Source organism: Brienomyrus brachyistius, chromosome 14, assembly GCF_023856365.1.
Source record: "Brienomyrus brachyistius isolate T26 chromosome 14, BBRACH_0.4, whole genome shotgun sequence".
Taxonomy (NCBI): Eukaryota; Metazoa; Chordata; class Actinopteri; order Osteoglossiformes; family Mormyridae; genus Brienomyrus; species Brienomyrus brachyistius.
In genome coordinates this window covers 18,814,515-18,835,729 of record NC_064546.1, presented here as the reverse complement: position 1 = coordinate 18,835,729, position 21,215 = coordinate 18,814,515, and the positions used below count along the sequence as shown (strand labels likewise).

The following is a 21,215-nucleotide window of genomic DNA, read 5'->3' as shown; positions in this document are numbered from 1 at the left end:
ATGGGTTCATTGTTGACTTTTTTACCTCATCACTAGGGTTACAATGACCCCCAAACCGATCCAATGGAGTACAGACATAGGACCAGCCAGAAGAAACACCAGTTTAATGCAGGGCACAAACCGACACTGTTACATACTAGCCCCAGGTGAAAACTGATTGGCCCAGGAGTGCTACCTCCCCTGTCATTCAGCAATTCAAACGATATCATTGGCTAATGATAAGGTTAGTCCCTCTGTGTGAATTGTGGGCCCTCTTATGCCCCCCACGTTAAAAAAAAGATCTGGGGATTCTCCCCTGTACCACAGGCTTGAGTTTGTAAGGGAATCCAACACACAGAGTCAGGATTCGATTCCCCAACCCTAGAGACACTACCTGCCTCGTGATCATACATTGCGACTGCATCTGCTCTATGCAGCTTTCACCATAAGGAAACTGTAAGTCAAGTCATACTGGGTAATTCCATGCAAAAGTCCATTTGAAGTATCGTCCACAATGCTGATAAAATGCTATGTAAAAAATATGTAAAATGACTCATTGATAATAAGCTTGTCCATGCTCTGAGGCATCTAATTCAGTGATGGATCTAAATGTCAAATCTGTAATGCAGGAATCTCAATGGCTGAGAAACTGAAAGAAGATGTTTCAGCACCTCAGAACCTTCCCATGTGGAAAGAGAGCAGACAGAAAGGTCTCCACACTTGTGTTTTTCCACACAAGTTTATTTACTTAGTAAAACTCAAAACAGATGCCAAACTTTGCACATCACTGTTATGGCCACAGTATTTAAATCAGACAAGTCAATGCGAGAATGTTAGGGGGGCGGGGGGGGGAGGGGGGGTGTTGGCTAATGGCTGAATTACAGGAGCAGAAGAGGGGGCTCAACCGTGATGCCAACAGCGGCTGCCCCTTGTTGATTATTCTGGTCATTAAACCACCCAGTTATTGGTTTCTCCAGGTCCATTCTGCCATGTTATCGCAACTTAATGGGTTTAAGGTGCACAATGTTAAAAAAAAAAAAACATATAAACAAAAGAAACAAATAAATAGTGGCAAAAAAAAACTCAAGCTCTAAATCAATAATGTCAGTCATTTAAGATTTTACCTCCCTTACATGCGTTAAGCGTGTGGTCTCCTAACATTAAAAAGTTAGGCCCCCAGAATAAATATTTCACAGTAACACTGAACGGTCAAACTGCTGCGCCGTGTGTACAGTAAATATCAGGCATTGATACGACGTCATGTCCATCGGAAAATGTCACATTCCTCGTAACGACAAACCAAAAACGTCACCATGATCCGTCATCATTACACCGAGAACCCAAGAAAACTCCCCGTAAAAAAAATAACGTTAAGAGCATACAATGCCCTTACACTTTCAATATGGTATACAACATTCACATGCTCAATAGCATACTATAGTGTACTTGAGAATGACTAGCCAACAGATATTGAAATTTAGTCGTCTTCATTACCATTACTAGTATTACTGGTGTCTTTATTTTTCCTCGAGGGAACTATCCCTCCCCCCATTAAAATTAATTAAAAAGAAACCAACGAGAAAGACAAAAAAAGCTTCATGCTTAGGTTCAAATACAAATAAGCTGTTAACACAACTTACGTTAACGTGCAGTAACCATCGCCGTTTTCAATTGTTATTTATCAATGGAAACAATATGCAACGTACGGAGTAAACTAAGAAAAAATAAAGACGTGTCAATTTTGTTTCATTGTTCTGTAGTGTTTTTTTTTCCATTTTCGTACAGTATCGATGGCTAGACTATGGGATGAGGGTTGCACACCTGACGTTAAAAAAGAGGATCTCTATATGGCATGAACTTCCAGAGCTGAGAAAACAAATCTCAGGGAAGTGGGTTACCTGTATTTGGGGGATACAAGCTTTCCAGTCTTTTCTCTCGAAAATATTTACAGCTCAGTCCGCGGTCTAACCCTATCCCTACTGCCTTGATTTTACATCATTCGTCTCTGAACTCGCCGTGCCGAAACGCTTTCAGCTTGCTGCTGTCGCTACTCTGCGTGCGATGGGACGGGAAAACAGCCGTTCGTCCTAGGAAGTCAACGTGGAACGCACAAAGAGAGTCGGGGATGGAGAGGAAGAGGAAGAGAGGCAGGGATGGAAGCGACACGTGCAATGGCCTTGAGGATGAGGAAGTTCAAAGAGAGACAAGAGAGAAGCAGTGACGGATGGAGAAGATAGGAGTGGTAGGGACTGAGGGTTTAGTATTCATCTGGGTCCAAGTGTGGCTGCTCATCAATGTCTTCATCTTCAGGTGCAGCGAAGCCATCCTGGAACAGAAAGAGGCAGATTCAAGGTCATGTGTCACATGTTTTATTTTGCAATAGAGGCAGTTTCCCAACCTGGACCTCGGCGACCCAGAGACAGTCTACGTTTTTGCTCCCAGAAACAATGTGGACTGTCTGTGGGTCCCCAAGGGCCAGACTGGGAAACACTAGCATAAGGTAACGGTAGCCCTAGCTAAACGACAGCGGCTAATGATGGCGACGCGATACCTCCGTAGCATAGAGAATATCGATGATCTTGGTGATGACTGGGTTGTTTTCATTTTCATGCTCTTGGCAGATAAGCTCGATGTCTCGCAATTTGCTGAAGTAGAAATCCCGCTCCTTCTCCAGGCCGTCCACGGTCAGTTTCAACTCCATTAGCTGCAAAGAGCCACCAACCACATTGGGCAAGTTAAATATGCTTCGATAGCAGAAGTATATACAAATATAATAAGCAGTAAATATTTAATCTCCTCCTTCATATCATTCAGGTGACAGGGGTTTCTTGATGTTTATAGGTCATTCTAAGTATGACCTATAAGATAATGTATTAATTAAAATTGTAATAATTCAATAGAAAAACTGTTTAACATATATAGTAATGAACTAGGCCATTTTTCATAAAATTGCCATTTCTTTCTATAGTACTTACTCATAACTCGATACCTGATTTTTAATTAATATATTGGGATTTATGAAATATGATCAGTGGCATTTAGGAGATGAACGGCTGTACTTTTACTGCAAGATACACCGAAACGTCTCCATGTCCATCATCTACAAGTAAGATCCATATACGCCTTGCTTGAGTAATACCCTATGTAGATTCAAGGAAAGGAGGACACCAATCTGCATTAACCAAACCAAGAAAGTCAAACCTAGAATAGAGTCACAGGTCAACCTCAATGGCTCAATGGCTACAGAATTTCTGAGCCTCACCTTGTAAGCCATAGAAAATACTCTAAGATGAAGTAAGATCTTCTTACCCTCCCTGGGACTCTACCTGTTGATTTAGCTCCAAGATCTCTGCATCGCTACCGCCATTCCGAGCGATCGGGGGGTTCTTCCTCATAGAAGTGGTGTTGAGCGCTCTTTGTGGTGTGGGCATATTTTTGGGTACTGTCGGGGACGTCCTCTGTGGAACTGAAGTGCAAATAACACCTTATTAACCTTTAATGAATTTTACAACTTAAAAAAAAACACAAAGGGTTACATTAAAATGCTGAGCTTCACCACATGCTACTAGAAAGAGGTTTTATAATTACAATCAGTGACTATAGCTAGCGTTGCAGGCAACAAGTCGTGCATAGGCGATTACTTTTTGGGAGTAGATAGCATCATTGCTAAGGAACTAGACTTCTGGGTTCACGTAGGTCCAAGTCATGTACAGTCATCATCCCTTTAGCGTAGCTCTGAGCAAACTGCTCAGTCACAATAGTCATAATCTACAGATACAGCCATAGAAATGTTCCCATGATCCCACAGAAGCCTAAAGACTTATTTCCCCTCTTTAAATCCTATGGCTTCCTTGTGGACTTTGCTATGCTGTGACTTCACAACTGCCTGCTTGTGTCTAAAGTTCTGAAACAGGTAATCCCCTCAAGGCTGATGCTGTGAACATTAGCTAACAAAGAGCTAGGGCAATTTAATTTATCGTTCCTGTGGCATTCTTACAACCAACGGTGAAAGAAAACCAAAAAAAATTGCACTCGCCACATATGAATATGTAGCTTAGCCAGCTTTAGACATTGATAGTTACTCGGAAATTATTTCAGTGATGTAGGATTTCAGTAAAACATTTTAGCACGCAATACTTAATAGTAATTGCTTAGTAGCTAGAGTAATTTTAATGATGGAAAGAACTTCAACATTATAATATACCTAATTTTCCCTTTTTATTGACTTTCATCTACAGAAATCAAATTTTTTTTTATCTGTATCAAATACACACAAAAATGTTGACAAATGTGAATGTGTTTGGTGTTGTCGTTATGAGGAGTGTGTTATTTTTCACGTAAAACCAAAATCATCTGTAACAAACATCAAGCTCCAGAACATTACAAGCAGAGCAGGAAGTAGCTAAGTTAAGAAGCCAGATCGCACACAAACCAGTAGCCTGAGCACTACTCAGCTCATTCTGAGAAAGCGTGGCAGCACACACAGCGGAGGTGGGACCACTGTGTTACCTGGAGCGCCGCAAGGTTTCTTGGGTTTGTGGGAAATGTGTTCACCTGGATTGAGGGGCGGGGCCACGTCTTGGCCTTGCCGAGCCTGTAAGGGGTCATACTCCTTCCCGTCGTAATTGGCGTCGAAGAACTTCTTGAACCACTGCACAAACTCAAAGTTGTCCTGGAATTTTCCTTTCACTAACTTTTCTACAGGGATTATCTGGAACAGTCAAACAGGACATAAGTCCAGTGAAGCACATCACAGACCAGCAGGCTTTGCAAGGGGAGTGACTCACGTTACATCAGTTTTTGGTTGTTGTTTTTATTTTATATACATGCATAATGTACAAGTGAACTGTGTGACGTACTAGACATAGCAGGCTGAGCACAGATATGCGTTATATGTTTATTATGCAGCCCATTGCTTTACGTAATAAATAACATTGTTCGAATCCTACTGTTTTTTAAGTTCTAGGAATATTAATGAAATATTAATGAAAATAAATTAAAATTCATCACACCCAATGTCAGACCTAAGCTTTGTTTGTGATCACCTATAAATTTTTCACGGTGACTAAATCCAGAACATTCCTGGAAATGCTCTTTGTAAATAGTTCTCGAGACGCTCCCGCATTACATCCGATGTATATTGTTTCACTAAAGTGCCTTCAAAATGTATTTAAATAAAAATGGTTGAAAGTGTCAAATCCAGTGACAATGCCACTGTGGAACTAAGATATAAATGTTGGTTTGGTATTCAGGAAAAAAAACAAGAATTGGATTTAGGTCAGACATGGTTGAAGGTTGATTAAATTGAGAGACAGAAATCATCTGAGAGCATTTGGTTCCTGTACAGCATTTAAAACAAAAACAAGGGCCAACTCTCATAATCTCTGAGGGTCTGACCACACCATGCATGACAAAATTAGATGAGACATACCCTATTTACCCCCCCCCCCCCCCCCCCCCAAAAGATAAAACTGGATAACAGGTCCGATGGAGGGAACTCACTTTGTCAACATTCATTCTTTTGAAAGCTGCTTGTAACACTTTAAAGTTGTGTATGTATTCGTGTTCCAGTTTGGCTTGGAATTTCACTTTCTTCAGGAGTATGCAGCCTGGAAACAACATGTCCATGAACTGGCAGTAAGCCGCACCTGCAATCACAAGAAATGAGAGAGCTACAGTATTTATCGATTTATTTATGGGGAAGGAACCTTCTCACTGATTAAGGTTACAGATGACAAAACAATATCAAAAGGCAAGTATTTAGCAGAAACGCGACCAGGCTGGGCGACGTCAACAAACGGGATATTTTCTAATAGTATATTTTCAAATCATATCACTCCTGAAGTGCAAAGTAGTTCAGCGATTGGGTAGAGACGAGGGCTGGTCAATTATGGCAAAACTCATAATCACAATTTCTTAACATGATTATTTATTGACTTTGGCAAATCATGCATTCATTAAACTTTAAAAAAACGTGTCTTTTTAGCAGTGGATTTCCTTCAACCCTAAATAAAATTCAATTTCGAAGCAAATAAAAAGAGGCTGGAAAGGAGAGTGATGGATTTATAACACAAGACCAAACGGGAGCATCACTGCGAAACGACATGCAGGCTCCTTGTTTTATCGCGAATATTTTATTTTCAGAATCACTGGAAGCCAAAATCGTAATTGAATTTACAATTCAATTAATTGCCCAGCCCTAGTACAGACTGACGGCGTACAAGATTGATTTCTTTATTGAAGACAGCAGCATTAAGCAACCTTAAAAAGAAAGTCCAATGCAATTAGATTTGAGAAGAACAGCAGGCAGGATTGCAAGGTAACTGCTTGACAGTCAGGACGGAGACCTTATCAAAAGTGAATATGCTGCTTCACCTAAACCAGTGGTTCTCAACCGGGGGGGCGAGGAGCGTGGAGGGCCATGCAATTTACGTGAAAAGTGTAGAAAAAAGTATGATATTCCTACTGTAACGCTGTTTTTGAGTTTTCAGGCCATGGATAGAGAGATAACATGGAGACAACATTCAGTCTTGAACATGGAAGACTTAATTCTCATTTATTTTCTCACGCCCCTTCTGAAAAAGTACTGGCTCCTCACAACCAGACCTCTATCACTCCACTCCAAAGCGTTATGTAGTTCCCAAGCAAGCATGTTTTGGATAAAAGAAGTCGAGAACCACTGACCTAAACAATATAGATCCTGCTACCATATCCAATACCACACACTTAATCTGGAGTTGGGTGGTGGTCCACCTGCAGGTTCCTGAGGCAGAGTGATATCACCATCAGTCCCTGAACCCCAGGAACCAGCTAACTCTGCTCTCTGAACCTAACTTGTCTGGTGCTTTTGGACACAAGCGTGTACTTCATAAACTAATGCATTAATCTGCATTATCCTGAAAATAATCCACCTCTACATGGTAGTTGAAACCGCTGGTCCCAGGGCAGACTAGAAGGCAGGGCAGCTGCCCAAGACCAGCCCACCCTCAGCAATGTTGAGGACCGTCCTCCAACTGCAATACTCACATACAAGCAAGATATCCATGCATAGTACATTAACTAGTACCAAGCTACTTTTATCACTCTCATTTTTATGTATACTGTTTCATTATGGTGGGAGTCACAACACGAAAAACATTTGGTACGATACTTAAAGCAATCTTGAAATGTATTATTTTGTAATGTTTTGTAGTCAATCTATGTTGTCAAGGTGAGTCTTTAACAAAAAAAGCATGTTTGTGGAATTTGCTAACTGCTGCAGTGCATGATGGGTATGATATTTGGAGGCTACTTATATTTCATCATCTGCAACTGCTGCAACTGGCATAGGCCCGCCTTAGGTGTCCATTTTTGACCCAGGGCCCAGCCTACAGTTGCCCTGCCACTGGCTGGTCGCTGAAATAAAGAGGGTCCTACCTGAGCACAGCTGCTCGATCTTGGTGTAGGTGAGCTGCAGGGAATCGTTAACCCAAGCCAGCATGTCATGCCGGCTCAAGTTCTCGATGGTTACAGACGTGGAGTAGACATTCACCGCCATCCTCCAGCTGCAATGCAACCAGAGAGACCTTCAGACTCAGTGCAGAGCACTCCAGGTACTCAGGACCGCATTCACGTCATGGTTATACACTTCAGACCTAAAAAGGGCAAAATGGAGGATTAACTAGAAATGTTATTAACACTTAGTAGGATATGTCGCAGTAAACACAGGTACAAACCGCAAACGATCGAGAACATGATGCAGAAGAAGAACATAATCAAAAGATAAAGAAATAGAATATGAAAAATTGCGGACATCCTAAAATGTGGACAGGCACTTGCAGTAGTGTATTCATACGATACATAGGAGATATGATAACTGCCTTACAAAAGACCTACTTGCTTATACATCAGTGTTACTGACTGGGATCTCATCACTTTTACAGCAAGCACCCCGTGGTATAAAAACAGTGAGCGACTGTTTCCCATGTTCGTGAGCATTTAAACACCATCACACGCACTTCAGTGTGGGCGCTTGTCTAAATGGCCTCATGCCAAACATGCTAAGATTTAATAAAAATGCACTGGGAGAAAAAACACACCACAGCACTTAGAAAGCCGAATATCTGACAATAATGACTGTAAAGTCTAGCTGATGAATGATCTGCATTGTGTGAAACCCCAGCGTCCCAGAGTCGACCTGTGTATTGGGTGTAGATTTATAGCGGACAGTTTTTGGCGAAGGTTAAACACTGTTCTTTCTGCCGATACTTTCGAGGAGCTGAGACAGCTTGGTTTCCCTCCACTCCTGCTCACACTGAAATGAAACATTCCGAAGCGCAGAAGGGGTTAGGAGCCATGGTGGGGGCAACATACTGATCATACAGCACAGATGAAAAAAGATTAAAACAAATCTCATCCAAACATTCAGTACTGATCATACATCGTAACCCATAATAATTTGGAGGGGACTCTTTTCATATTGAAGGCTTATTCCAGCACATTCTGCAGTACACAGACATGCACACATATGTCTGCCTGTGCTGAACGACCACATGACATAGCTGACCTTTGACCCTAGCTAAATAAATAAGCCCACACTGAAGACCTTATTGTACATTCCATAGCTGCGGAAAACAGCTTACTGTTGGTACAAAAAGCAGCACAAAGCCAAAGAAGCGCAAGAGCAACGATTTTACTTCTCCTCAAGAGCTAATTAACATCCAGAATTAACATGTAAATCAGGAATTCCTCTAGTTTTCATTGCAAATACTCATTATGAGTGTAAACACCAGGGGGGCGCTAGTGAGGTCATTATGTCCATATGGTTAAGTGATCCTCAACAAAAACTTTACTTATATGTTTGGTCAATATATATGGGTATATTAGAGATCCCAATCAGGCTAAACGTGTCAGCAAACTAATGCACTTAGAGGAAACTTACATAACATAAAGAAAAAAATGCAAACTCAACACAGGGCAAGATTCAAACCCGAATCCCTAGAATGCTGGTAATACGCATATAATATAACTTCAAGCACATTGTTCCCTTTTAGGATGACTAAAAAGGATTTTAAAGTATAACTCATATAATAATTTTAGTAAAGTAAAACATTCCTCTTTAAATTCCAATATGCTAGCAATCATCCCTGAACTGACACCATATCTCTCCTGGCAAATAAAGGCACACAAACAATCAAAAATCCTGTAAAGTAGCCCAAGACTCTGCGTTTCCAGATATCGCAATGATCAGCACCCCTCAGCTGGGGGATCAGCAGCTGCTCTTCGAGCAGCTGGGTCGATCTGTCATGGCCGTCTCGAAGGCCCGGGTGGTAATAAAAATAACCGAACGGCCCACCTGCCAGCCATGGGACGGTGTCGCGCGGCGGATATGAGCCCCGCTGGGACGGCCCGTCAAGCACGCCAGCAGAAAGCCTGTCAAAGGCAATTCAGTCTGCTGAGTCACAAACTGCAGCCAGTTCTGCACCAGGCATTTAGGCTAATTTAGAGATGCTAGCCAGAGCTAAAAGGTCATTAGCGAAGAAATTCCGAATTGAAAACTGAATCCGCTGAGTCACCCGCTTTACTTAGCTCCCTGGTCAGCCTTTAGGCTAAATCAGAAATGCTAGCTAATGCTAGGTAATTAGTAAATAAATTTAAAGAGGGACTAAAAAGCCATTTCACAATAATTGTTTCGCTTTGCCTAACAGCTCCTGGGGAAATTTAGAGGGTTACTAAATTGTTGACTGAGAATGTGTATAATTTCCTCTAGGATTATCTTAGATTCTTATTTTTTGTTAAAGGATTCTGAGGTCCCGTCATTATTTCAAGGAACATACAGGAGTTACATCCCGCCTTTACGTAGCAATCCTAAATTTTTATTTCCTCAGTCAAACTCTAAAATGTATAAGGATCTATCTACAATGGCAATAAAATACAATGCAGGCAGTGAGGCAGTACCGTAAAATAATACACTTCATTACGTCGATAGCACTGTGAAAACCACTGTAAAACAAATTAATATATTTATTAAAGCTGAATGATAGCAAGATTTCAAAATTCAGTGCAATTTCATATGTTGCTTATCTGTTATACAAATACACATAACATATTTACAGTATATCAGGTGACTATATCTCATGTGTCCCATTACATCTATTAAAGCTCCGAAAATAGTCACTGACTAGGCAACGTTTAATTCCCCAGCAGAACGGTCTTGTTACTCATGGAAACATCCCAGGTGGTGAATGTATCATCGCAAGAATAAGTCAAGCTTTTAAATCAGTCAAACTAGTCAACTGAAAACAGACACGACCTGAAAACCTATGTGAAATCCCATGATGGTGATAAAAGAACAAAGATGGACTTCTTCCCTGCGATCCTGAATGAGAACCAAGATCAGTCAGGGGACCATTGTCCTACCCAGGATGTAACAGAGAAACAACAAACAGCCATCAATCTATTTTCAATGAGACTATTGTCCTTTAGATGAGTGAACACTGTAAATAATAACGTATGTGATGAGTAATTAAACACCCAACCTATTTTGACCCATATTTTTATTAGCACTTCTACTGGCTTGTCAGAATGACAGAATACTAATTGTATTAATTTTATGCAAAACCAATACAAAAAAAAACATTTAAAGTAATATTTTATCTGGAAAATTTTTGGCCAGAAGATTAATGAAACTTGTGTATAACCCAGATCACTGATAGGTTTGCTCATTCCCAGATAAATGGTTTGCCCTTACATTAAGCCTACATTAGTTCTGCTTCAGGCCTTTATAAACATTTTCTTGGTTACCCTTGCTGCCTAACTAGTTAGGCCTTGGAGAGGGAGGTCACCAAATAATCACTTCATCTAGCAAGCAAATATAATCAGCACAAAAGTAGCATTTGGCACATGCCAGAGTTGTAATACATCTCATTGCAAATTTGCTAATTATTTTCCTAATTACAGTTCGAGTGACCTGGCAACCCAAGCGTCCTATAATTGCCACTTGGATTTATGTTGGATTTGCAAACAATCCAAACCAAAAATTCAATTTATTTTTATATAGGCACAAGAAAAAAAAGTGTGTGATAATCCATTATCACATCATTTACACAAAAAAATATATATTTCATGAAACTCAGGATGGCCTTGGGGAAAGCACGGCACATGCCCGGCTAGCTCCGAATCGGGCAGCTGGAACGCCGGCCGGTCTCCACGTTCCAGGGCCGCCCACCTACACTGCACTGTTTTTAAATAGGTGACCTGGCAGCTCGGAGTAACCGCCCTCCCCAGGCACACGGGAACACCTGGATGTTCCGTGAAGGACGTGGCCTGCCGGCATTCCCGGGTGGGGGGGGGACGATTCCCCATCCTGGATACCTGCCACCTTGGCAGCAGAGTATGCATGCGGGACCGTCGCTGCCCGGCTCTGTGGAAATGCCCCAGACGCAACCATCCTCCCAGACACGACAGCAGGAGATGGTCGCGTCCCGACAGAAACAGTACAAGTCCCTCTCTGCCTGGACAGAGCAGTAGGCAGAGGAGTAAAGTTCAGGTCCAGATTTTGTTTCAACCAATCAGTTGAGTATAAATAGTCACAGTCACTGAGTACTCAACTGGATAGTTGAAACAAAACCTTGTTCTGGATTTGTACTTTCGGGACCTGAACTTTCCACCGCTGTCGGTTTGGAGTATCACGACTTCAGCTCAGAGGGATGGGAATTTCAGCAAACAGCATACTAGATCAAGAAGTGTTTCATTTTTAATTTAGTAGCAATCCTTCAGAGGAATCCTTCAGGGAGCAATCAGCAGTCACATGACTTGTGGTGGGACCAAACATATCTTACACATGTTTCCTTCCTTCAATTAGGATGAATTATCTATCAATGCATTTTATTAGCAGTGATACCACATTTAAGTCATATTTAACGACAAAGCTCCTGTTAGCAACACTTGGCCTACAATTAAAATAAATAACTACAATTAAATTAAATGTACAATAATGTAAATAAAGCAAGATAAATAACAATACACTAACACAGGCATTTCTCTTCACCTTTCTGAAGAGTTGTAACTATAAACTTGAGCTACATAAATTAGTAAAAAAAGATCACCTCAACTTACCTTTAAAATGGCTGTTCTGGAATAAACAGCTAAAATGTTTACTTTGGGTATGTGGGTGCAGGAAGAGCCTAGGAAAGAACAGAGAGAGGAAAATAAAATCATGTCACAATATGTCACAAAGAAACCCCAGTGTAGCCGTGATGAAGCCATTCTGCATCGATCTATGGGATTTCCAGTCGGGAGGGTAGGTTAGATCTAGCCATCAGACAGTTCCACATAACAGTGCACTGCTTTTAAGCATTACTGCGAAAAAAATGACTGTCTTGGAATGTCTTAAATGTCATCAGCATTTCAGTAAGCAACATAATGTTTTATTTTTACCAGATCCAGATGGAGAATTCAGCCAAGGGCTATTGTAAAGCAATCCATCCAAATGAGACCTTTAAACATTAAACATACTTCTCACAATTCAAGGGAATGTCTACCAGGCCTGTTGGCCAGAACAATAAACAAACCAATAAACTCCCTTTTAAACTTATTTAGTCTGACACACTAATCTCCAGTGTCAAAGACTGCGGTTTATCATGTATAACATCCATCCATTTTCCAAACCGGGTCTCGGGGGGTCCAGAGCCTATCCCAGAAGCAATGGACACATCCCATTCCCCACACTAGTCACTCACACTTGCACTCCTACGGGCAATTTAGCAACTCCAATTAGCCTCAGCATGTTTTTGGACTGTGGGGGGAAACCGGAGTACCCGGAGGAAACCCCACGACGACATGGGGAGAACATGCAAACTCCACACACATGTGACCCAGGCGGAGACTCGAACCCGGGTCCCAGAGGTGTGAGGCAACAGTGCTAACCACTGCACCACCATGCCGCCCATTGTGTAACATTATCACAATTTGGAGTCATTTTTTCCATTCCCTCTTTTATTATCATCAATTTCGAAAACATAAGATGAGAGATCGGATAAAACTTTATTGATCCCAGGGGGAAATTCACGTGCATCAGCAGCGAGGTATGTGAAGTGCACGCAAACATATAGCACAATACAAAACAAAGTACAGAGACAGTAAACACAATGCAAACGAATACAAGCACTCACAGTACAAACAGAATTTCTAGAAGAAGTATATTGTGGAAATGTATTTATTTCACCTCTTGCATTTTTTTTTATAGTTTCACAATAATAAAAAAAGTCTGAATAGCTGACAATGCTGGTCATCTGAGCGTAGCCAAGTAGCAATTAACATAATAATAGAGACCTAATGACGACTGAGAAGATCACACCACATGACACTTTGTGTCATTCCACAAAGTACGGAACAGGCCACCCACCGACGGGCCATCTGCCTCACGGCATTCTGCACCACCCGCGTCTCGCTCGCCCTCCCACAATGCATCACCGGGCCTGAACATTCACACGGTAACACCAGACGTCACTCTATGTCCCTCGGCAGAAACGTCGCTGCTGTTCACGGTGACGCCAGAGGATGGGATACTGCTAAGACCTGACAAGAGGCAGCTAACAGGTGCGATATGCAAATCACAGTCTGCTCATTGGTCAGACAGGATGGCTAGCACTTAATTGGAGTAAGAAAGAGCACAGACCCAATTAATTACATTTTATTTATATATTTTATCTAAAGCACTGTACATTTTTTTTAAAAACAGCACAGTCAGACAATCCCTGGAGCAACTGAGGGTTAAGGGTCTTACACGAGGACCCAGGCGTAAAATCACTCTGCCGACCCTGAGATCTGAACTGCCAGCCTTCCAGCCACAGGCTGCCGAGCTGATCTGATGTGAAGAGTTGCTGGCCAAAGCAGTAAGACGTATCAAGGGGGATTCTGGGACTGAGTTTAAGGGGAAGTATTGGTGTCTTAAAGGACAGCAACAGCTGGGTTTGCTATCATATCAGAACAGCGAACAACCACGAGTTTCGCCTGTCCGGTACTGTGAGGGACCTAGGAAATGAACTGGCCTGCAGAAAAAGGACAATTTGACAAATGACCCACTGCCACACCACACAAAGAGCTTCGATCTAACAAGAAAGGCTTTGTCTTATTCTGTAACAATGTGGGGTCCATCGTGTGACCAAGAAGCTTCAGCATCGTGGGCCAGAGGTTAGTCCAGAGACTCCTGCCACCAGCAGAGTGCCCTGACGTCTTTTTGGGCGATTATGTACCATCTCGCATCCAGCACGCATCCTCCTTGGTGGGTATAAAGTAAAAGGGCTAAAAAAGGCTTCACATTAACACGGACACAGACATTCCAAACATTTTTCCACTGAAACTGCTCTCTCATAACAAGCACAACATTGGATGCTTTTCCTTATATGTCACTGGCTTGCGCTGCTGTTGATGGGTTGTGAGTTTATAAAAAGGGGACATGAGCACAAAAATCAGTGTGGAATCATTCAACAGCATCAGTTACAGCTGCTCGTATCAGGATATCAGGCAACTGGCTGTTTTAATGGGATACTGGATTCAAAATGAAACCCATATCTAGCACCCAATGGCTGCCTTTAAAATTATTGTTACACTTAAGTACATGATTTACCTTCTCTGTTTCCCTAGTAGTGTTGCGTGTAATATGTAATGCAGTATGTTTTTATGAATTACTTGATAGTTTGTTTTTCTAGTGAAAATGGCCAAAGACCAGGGCTCATGACAGCGGATGAGTCAGAGTTCCAAAAAATGTGCCTACAGATATCAGATGCCTCTTTTCCCCATGAATAATTCCAGCTACTCCAGCAATTCCTGCTCTAATACAGAAGGTCGTCCCCATGATAAAGTCAAGGTCCAAAATCCCTCTATGGGCTCACACACACACACACACACACACACACGCACACACACACACACACACACACGCACACACACACACACACACGCACGCACACACACACACACACACGCACACACACACACACACGCACGCACGCACGCACACACACACACACGCGCACACACACACACACCCACACACACACACACACACGCACGAGTGTGTAATATGTCTGTAGACTGCAGCGCCGAGCAGGACATTTCCGCTAAACAATGGGTTAATTCACCGGGAATATTTCAGTGTGCATCCCCAAAAATCACTCTGGTTGCACAAATTAGAGATTTCACAGTCTCTTAACGCTCACGACCACTCAATAGTTATACCATGACAGTACAGCACAATAGTCCTGGGGTTAAGAATGTTTGACAACTTAAGAACAGACTGCCATGCACCCTATTATAATAAAGTTTGAGGTAAGTACAATGGAATCCACCATTTTAAGTCAGATTACGTACCCGTTAACACTGTTCTGACTTATCTGCAAATTCGACTTAAAGACAGACTTAGGAACGGATCTTGTTGGTCACCCAAGGCCTGCCTGTTTAGCTGAATATTAAAAGAGGCACGGGATTGACCAGTAAACATGTCCACACCCAGCGGGGTGGCACGGTCGGCAGGCGGTGTCCAGTGACCACACATGTGACCTGGGAGTCCACAGCCAACTAAACCTTCTGCTGGTAAAAGGACCTCCAGTGTGAAGCTAATGCACACACAGCCATGGGGCTGCAACCATACAGTAAACAGTTTCCCAGGTTACGATGGTCCGTTTTACGACATTTCGACTTTGCAACATTTCCATTCTGTTTTTCACTTTCAGTACATCGTTCAATAAATTACATGAGATACTGAAAACTTTATTATGAAATAGGCTTTGTGTTAATGATTTTGCCCAACTGTAGGCTACTAATAGAGAAAGACCATGCTGGTTTTGGGTTTACAGTGTTAGTCGTTCACATCCTAGCCTCTAAACTGGAGAAAACTGGGTCACAGATGAAAACCAAACAGTAGAGAATAGAGGGATGCAGAAATGGACAAACAAAAGAAAAAAACAAGAGTAACAGTTTGATAAAGACATGAATAAAAAAAAATACAAAAAGACCATCTATGTTGCGTTAATACGGGATGTTATGTAGCCAAAGGTGAGAAGTCGTCCCTTTAGTACAGACTTAACGTCGCATTTTATCACCTCCAGTTGCAAAAGAAATGAAGTACGAAGCTCAGCAAAGAGCTGACAGAAAAGGAAGGAGGATTTTTATACTCTGGGGCAGAACAAGTTATGCAGAGGAGGGTGGTCTTACGTGACGGTTTTCATGCTGCCTCCCGACACACAGCAGGCTGGTCGGCTGCCACAGTAACAGCCACAATCTTCAGTTCTTTTCTGCTGTTTGTTACACCACAGCTTTTAATAATCAGTCTGAAGCCTGTTATTCATCCTGTCACTGAGTTACCAGACACATTTGGCAGAGGCATTTCACACAGGCGATTCTTCTCCCTTTTTTTCAGCAGCAGATATTCTGCTTCATCATCGCTCTCAGAGGAACCAGGAACTTGGCAGAGTTCTGGTCCTAGTCCAAAGGCCGGCTGCTCTTGGATGCCGGAGCCACCTCACCTGGTGCCGCAGGTGTAAACAGCCCAGCTTTTGGAGGCTGAGTAATTGTCGGCCAAGTGGGGGGGGGGGGGGGGGTTCCCTGGGGGCTGTGAGAAGAGACTCCCACTGCGTTGCAGTACCTGCAGGTGCTGTAACCCAGTAACTGAGAATTTTGTGTTAGCGTGGGTCAGATAAGTAGCCAGTAACCCTCTGCTAACTGAACGGAATTTCGGCGAAGGCTAATGTTAGTGGAACATTCGGGTTCTTCGCGAAATGTTCTGTAGGTCTCGCTCCTACCCTGGACAGTCACTGGAAGCTCAGCCTAGCTGCACTTACGAGTCGACTCCTGGACGTATGTCTGTAATGCGCTATTTGCCTCACTTGCACATCACCTGTGATAAAAGCATCTCGTATATATAAAAAATGTAAATGTTGTCAGTCGCCAATAAGGAGTGTAGGTACCCCAGAGCAATCAAGGGTCTCCTGAATGTCCTTTGGTTCCACCACGAGACGCTCAATTAAAGCACAGAGATGGGAATTTAGTAGGACCCCAGGATCAGAAGTAACCTCTGAAACTGGTCAACTGACAGTCCATAAATGAGAGGCATGAAGAAGAAAGAACCTGCAAGCCTGCTTCTCCACAGGACACGGATCTCCAGTCGTTCCTCTGGTCCATCCTCATGACCTGAGTCATTCAGAATCACCAAAAACATCATGTCTCCCACATCCTCACCTCTAAATACAAGTACCTGACTCCCCTTGACTTAAACTTGGCCCAAAACTGTGTATTTAAACCTTCAATGTCCTTGATTAGAACAAACCCACCAGTGTTTTGTCAGCACCTTGGCCTAGATAAACATACACAATCCTACTGAAAAAGACTGGCCGCGTTTCGTTATTAATAACACGTCTTTGTTTTTAAGATTGACTAATGCCCAAAGCAGCTTAGATTTCGAATCCATTTCTACAACTGGATACTAGAGCTGAGTTTCCCCTTTAAAATGATCACCTGGAAATCCATGCGTGTAGCTACTATACTACGGAATGATTGCTGTTGAAGTTAACAGCTTGTTAAGCTACGTCTGCTCTTAATAACTGCGTTCAATGGATTGTGGGAAATAAATCTTTAACAGTGATAAGAGCAAAGGAAACCAGCTATGTCTGCCCTTAAAAAATTTTAATCTAGTTCACCCACATTCCCAGGTCAAACCAGTTTTAATAAAGTCAAATCCTTCCCAAATCCTTGTTAAGTTCCATTTCTGTTCCAATTAACTACTTGGATTCAGTATAAATGAATTAATTCTTAATAGAAATGGTGGCTCTTACATACATTAAAGTAAATGAACTTTTTAAAAAATCTTAAATGAGTTTAAGAGATGAAGCTCCAATTAATCACTGAAAACACATTTAACGAAACTCCTGTGAAAACAACTAATGGTAACATTGAAGTGCAATTTTGTAATGGCATCAGTTAATTTCATTTGATAAGCTATAATAATAATTAAATGTAATATAATAAACTAACGTTAAAATGTATGTGTAGGGGAAAAACTATTTTGAAATCAGTTACAGTAATAAAGTTCTATAATAATAAAGTAAATGAATATAATATAAAGTGTGATCTTTTATTAATATATCCTTCTTCAGTCATTACTCTTTATTGGCGCACAGTGATTTGTGAATAGTCTCAGTAAGTGAACTTTCCCATTCCCCCTTACTGACAGTAAACAAAAAACAACGACCTACATCCACAATATCTCAAGCCAACCCGCTTTTTATAGGACTTTAAATTCTGACAATACTTTCTTTAATACGGGTCCGTAACGCGATTGCGAAATTAACACTAAATCTGGCTCCGGTGCTTTTCAGGTACTGCTGTCAGCGTGGCAGTCCCGGGGGGGCTGAGCCATGGGTGCGACTGAATAAAACATCAGCGAGCCATGAATTTGCACCGAGGACCACAGCATGAAAACCGCTGGTCTGGTTCATCTGAGATGGTAATGCAGGGGAGCGTGTGTGATATATATGTGTGTGTGTGGGGGGGGGGATCCAATGCTGCTCTAAAGGAATTTCATCGCCAAGGTTCTATCAAGCCGTGAGGTGATAAGATATGCTTTCTGTCTTTAAATAATACGATTCGAAGCGCAGAATCACTTCATTGCAGCCACTGCCGCACTAAATCGATGTGACAACCAGGTTCCCCAAAGTACGAGTTATCGATATCAAACCTAGAGCATCTGCAGGAACAGGCTAACTTACCTTTACATGCAGATACGCGTCGCACTACGATTCCCACGGCTTTATACCAAGCGAATACACTTTTTCCTTCAAAATGTCTAAATTAGACTATAAGTTTATTTGTATTACAGTACATTCTCGTTAATCTCCACGTACTCCTTCTCCATAGACTCCACTGGAACGTGGCTCAGAGAAGCTACAGTGCCGTTATCTTAGATCGCCCTGAATACATTCATGAAGAGGATATTTCAAACCTAACACACAAAATCAGAACGACACTTTAAAACTGAGAGTTTAAATAAGAACATATTTTTTTTAATGTCGAATGCAACACTACTGTTAAATAATGGCTAAATTTGGCTGATAGACCCATACTGTACCGATGGAAAATATAACATTTCCCGCTTCCAGCATAATGCAGTGATTCCTGTACAATGACAAGGACAGTACAACCAAGAAGCAAAGATCAGCGTGTGGTCCGGTTACAGTAAATCCAGTTTGGGCTCCGTCTAGCGCAAGTTACGCCCTGCGAATTACTTTTAGATCAGGCATTATTGCACTGACATCCGCATGATGACAAAACGTAACAATTCACAAGACACTCAATCATAATTTCATTATCGTACTTCGTACTGCTGTAATTCCATCAATCCCTACTCTACCATTCCTCAATAGCTTTACTGAAAATAATATTTTTGCATGCAAATCTCTTTTACCGTTTCGTAACTGCGAAAGCTCTACGCCCTGCCTACATACAGTACATGCCCAGTAATTAGATCTTACAATATATCCCCCCTGCAGGAGCGATTACCCTGCACTTTTTGAAGGCGTTACCATGACTTAAAAATGTTTTTTTTAGCTATCATTTCCCTGAGAACCTGATTTTGCATTTATGTCATAGGACGTAAATTATATTTTCGGATGATTATCCGAGCATTGATTTATGTTTATTATGACACGCAGCCGTCAATAATGCATTAGACCGACGTGCGGTAACTAAGGAGAAGCTTCTAAATTATTCTGCTTATACTCCAGAGTCATAATGTCCAAGCTACAGGCCTCCGCCGCACAATCAAACAGCACCCAGTTGTGCTGAACACGCCGATTATAAATAGACCATTCATGCGTATTAATATTTATATGCAGACGCCTTTTGTAACGGTACAACGCATGGTTCCTGGGATGCGGCATAAGCAGAGAACAATTCACCTGCGCATTCAGCGTACAGCAAATGTAGCGCTACAATGACATTTCTGTATCGACCCCCTCTGCAGGCCTAGTTGGTAATCTCACAAAGCACCAAGTATCAAATATTCAGATTGCACTGACAGCAACTACCCCAAGCCGCGATCTCACAAAATAACGGAGCTCAATAAATGGCCGGGCAAGAACAAGAGTCGGAACATAGACGTGTTTCTGTCTCTTATACACTTACCGTGATCCGAAGGCCCCCCGTATTTCTAGGCTGACAGTCGCCGCTGTGCTTGCTGCGCTCCTGCGCGGTCCCGTGGCTGCTCCCCGGCCGCCCCCACCACCGCCGCCGCTCGGTCTGCAGCGCACAGCTGCCGTGCGCCTGCGCTCTTCCCCCTTATGGTGGGCATACTGGAGACCGCTTTAGGATGTCTGCGCAACTAATGTTCATCTTCCGTCGCGATGTCTAATTGTTACTTTTTAATATGGGGGAGAACAGGATTATAATACACAATAAGCATTTATTTGGTGTCGTGTCACCGCACTGATTTCAGCTCCAAGGCAGCCAGCCCCGTCTAAATTAAGATTTTGATGTAACATTATAGTAAACTTAGAGAAAGTCGATACTTATGTAATATTCCCAAGGGTAACGTGGTTTGTTTGTAATTCCATCAGTAATCTTGTATTACATATAACCAATACAGATAAATAATATGGACAAGAATTATTCAACAGAATGGCGGTTGATACCTATATATACACACGCAACACTCATTTGGGAAACAACCAGCAATTTGGGATTTTTGTCGCTGAGGAAGGCCAGTTGCGCGGTTTTAAAGGATATTGAACCCACAATACAAAACGAAGTTGGTCCTTTAATCAGTGTACCATGGTGAAATGGACGAATAACAGCGCTTCGGCGGCAATGAGCGAATATACTGAGTATTAAAATTCCCCTGGATCGGACACTAGGGGGAGCCAGAGATCTTAAGAAAAATTGACTTTACCGCGACTTAATCTGACAAGATATGATATAAAAATAAGCAAGAGAACTCCTAAAGCGTGCGTGGGACACTTCGTACCCTTATGAAAATTCATTATGGTGTCCTATGGTTTTCATGCAGTAACCATAGTTTTACTATGGTACCTCATGGTACTTCGGTACCACCCAGAGTACTACCATGGTTTATCCATAGCACTTCATGGTAATTATGGTACTACTATGGTTTTAAAAAGGACCCAGCAGATGTGCCCTTGCGGGGCCCATCCGGGCTTTTGTCTGGAAGTGTGGACCAGGGCCAGCCCACACCAATCCTAAATGGG

General features: G+C 42.1%; 1 protein-coding gene across 2 annotated transcripts; it reads right to left on the bottom strand.

The window, feature by feature from the left end:
* Positions 1–87: 87 nt before the first annotated feature.
* Positions 88–20,431, bottom strand: LOC125707710 (microtubule-associated protein RP/EB family member 3-like). Of its 2 annotated transcripts, none has more exons than XM_048974989.1 (8): positions 20,137–20,431; positions 12,076–12,143; positions 7,396–7,523; positions 5,482–5,627; positions 4,489–4,690; positions 3,306–3,445; positions 2,531–2,683; positions 88–2,305 (listed from the first exon to the last, which is right to left on the bottom strand). In XM_048974989.1, exons 3-8 carry the CDS (start codon positions 7,514–7,516, stop codon positions 2,237–2,239), a joined length of 831 nt encoding a protein of 276 aa, XP_048830946.1. In that variant the 5' UTR covers positions 7,517–7,523; positions 12,076–12,143; positions 20,137–20,431; the 3' UTR covers positions 88–2,236. The 2 variants fall into 2 exon arrangements, with proteins under 2 accessions (XP_048830946.1, XP_048830947.1); XM_048974990.1 differs by having other exon boundaries at positions 4,534–4,690; positions 20,137–20,428.
* Between the last annotated feature and the right edge of the window lie 784 nt (positions 20,432–21,215).

Excerpts from the sequence above, each read along its gene's own strand:
- LOC125707710 (XM_048974989.1), bottom strand. The coding sequence starts at position 7,516 with ATGGCGGTGAATGTCTACTCCACGTCTGTAACCATCGAGAACTTGAGC. Across the intron at positions 5,628-7,395 it reads GATCGAGCAGCTGTGCTCAG|GTGCGGCTTACTGCCAGTTC; the intron begins GTAGGACCCTCT and ends TTGTGATTGCAG. Across the intron at positions 4,691-5,481 it reads AAAGAATGAATGTTGACAAA|ATAATCCCTGTAGAAAAGTT; the intron begins GTGAGTTCCCTC and ends TGACTGTTCCAG.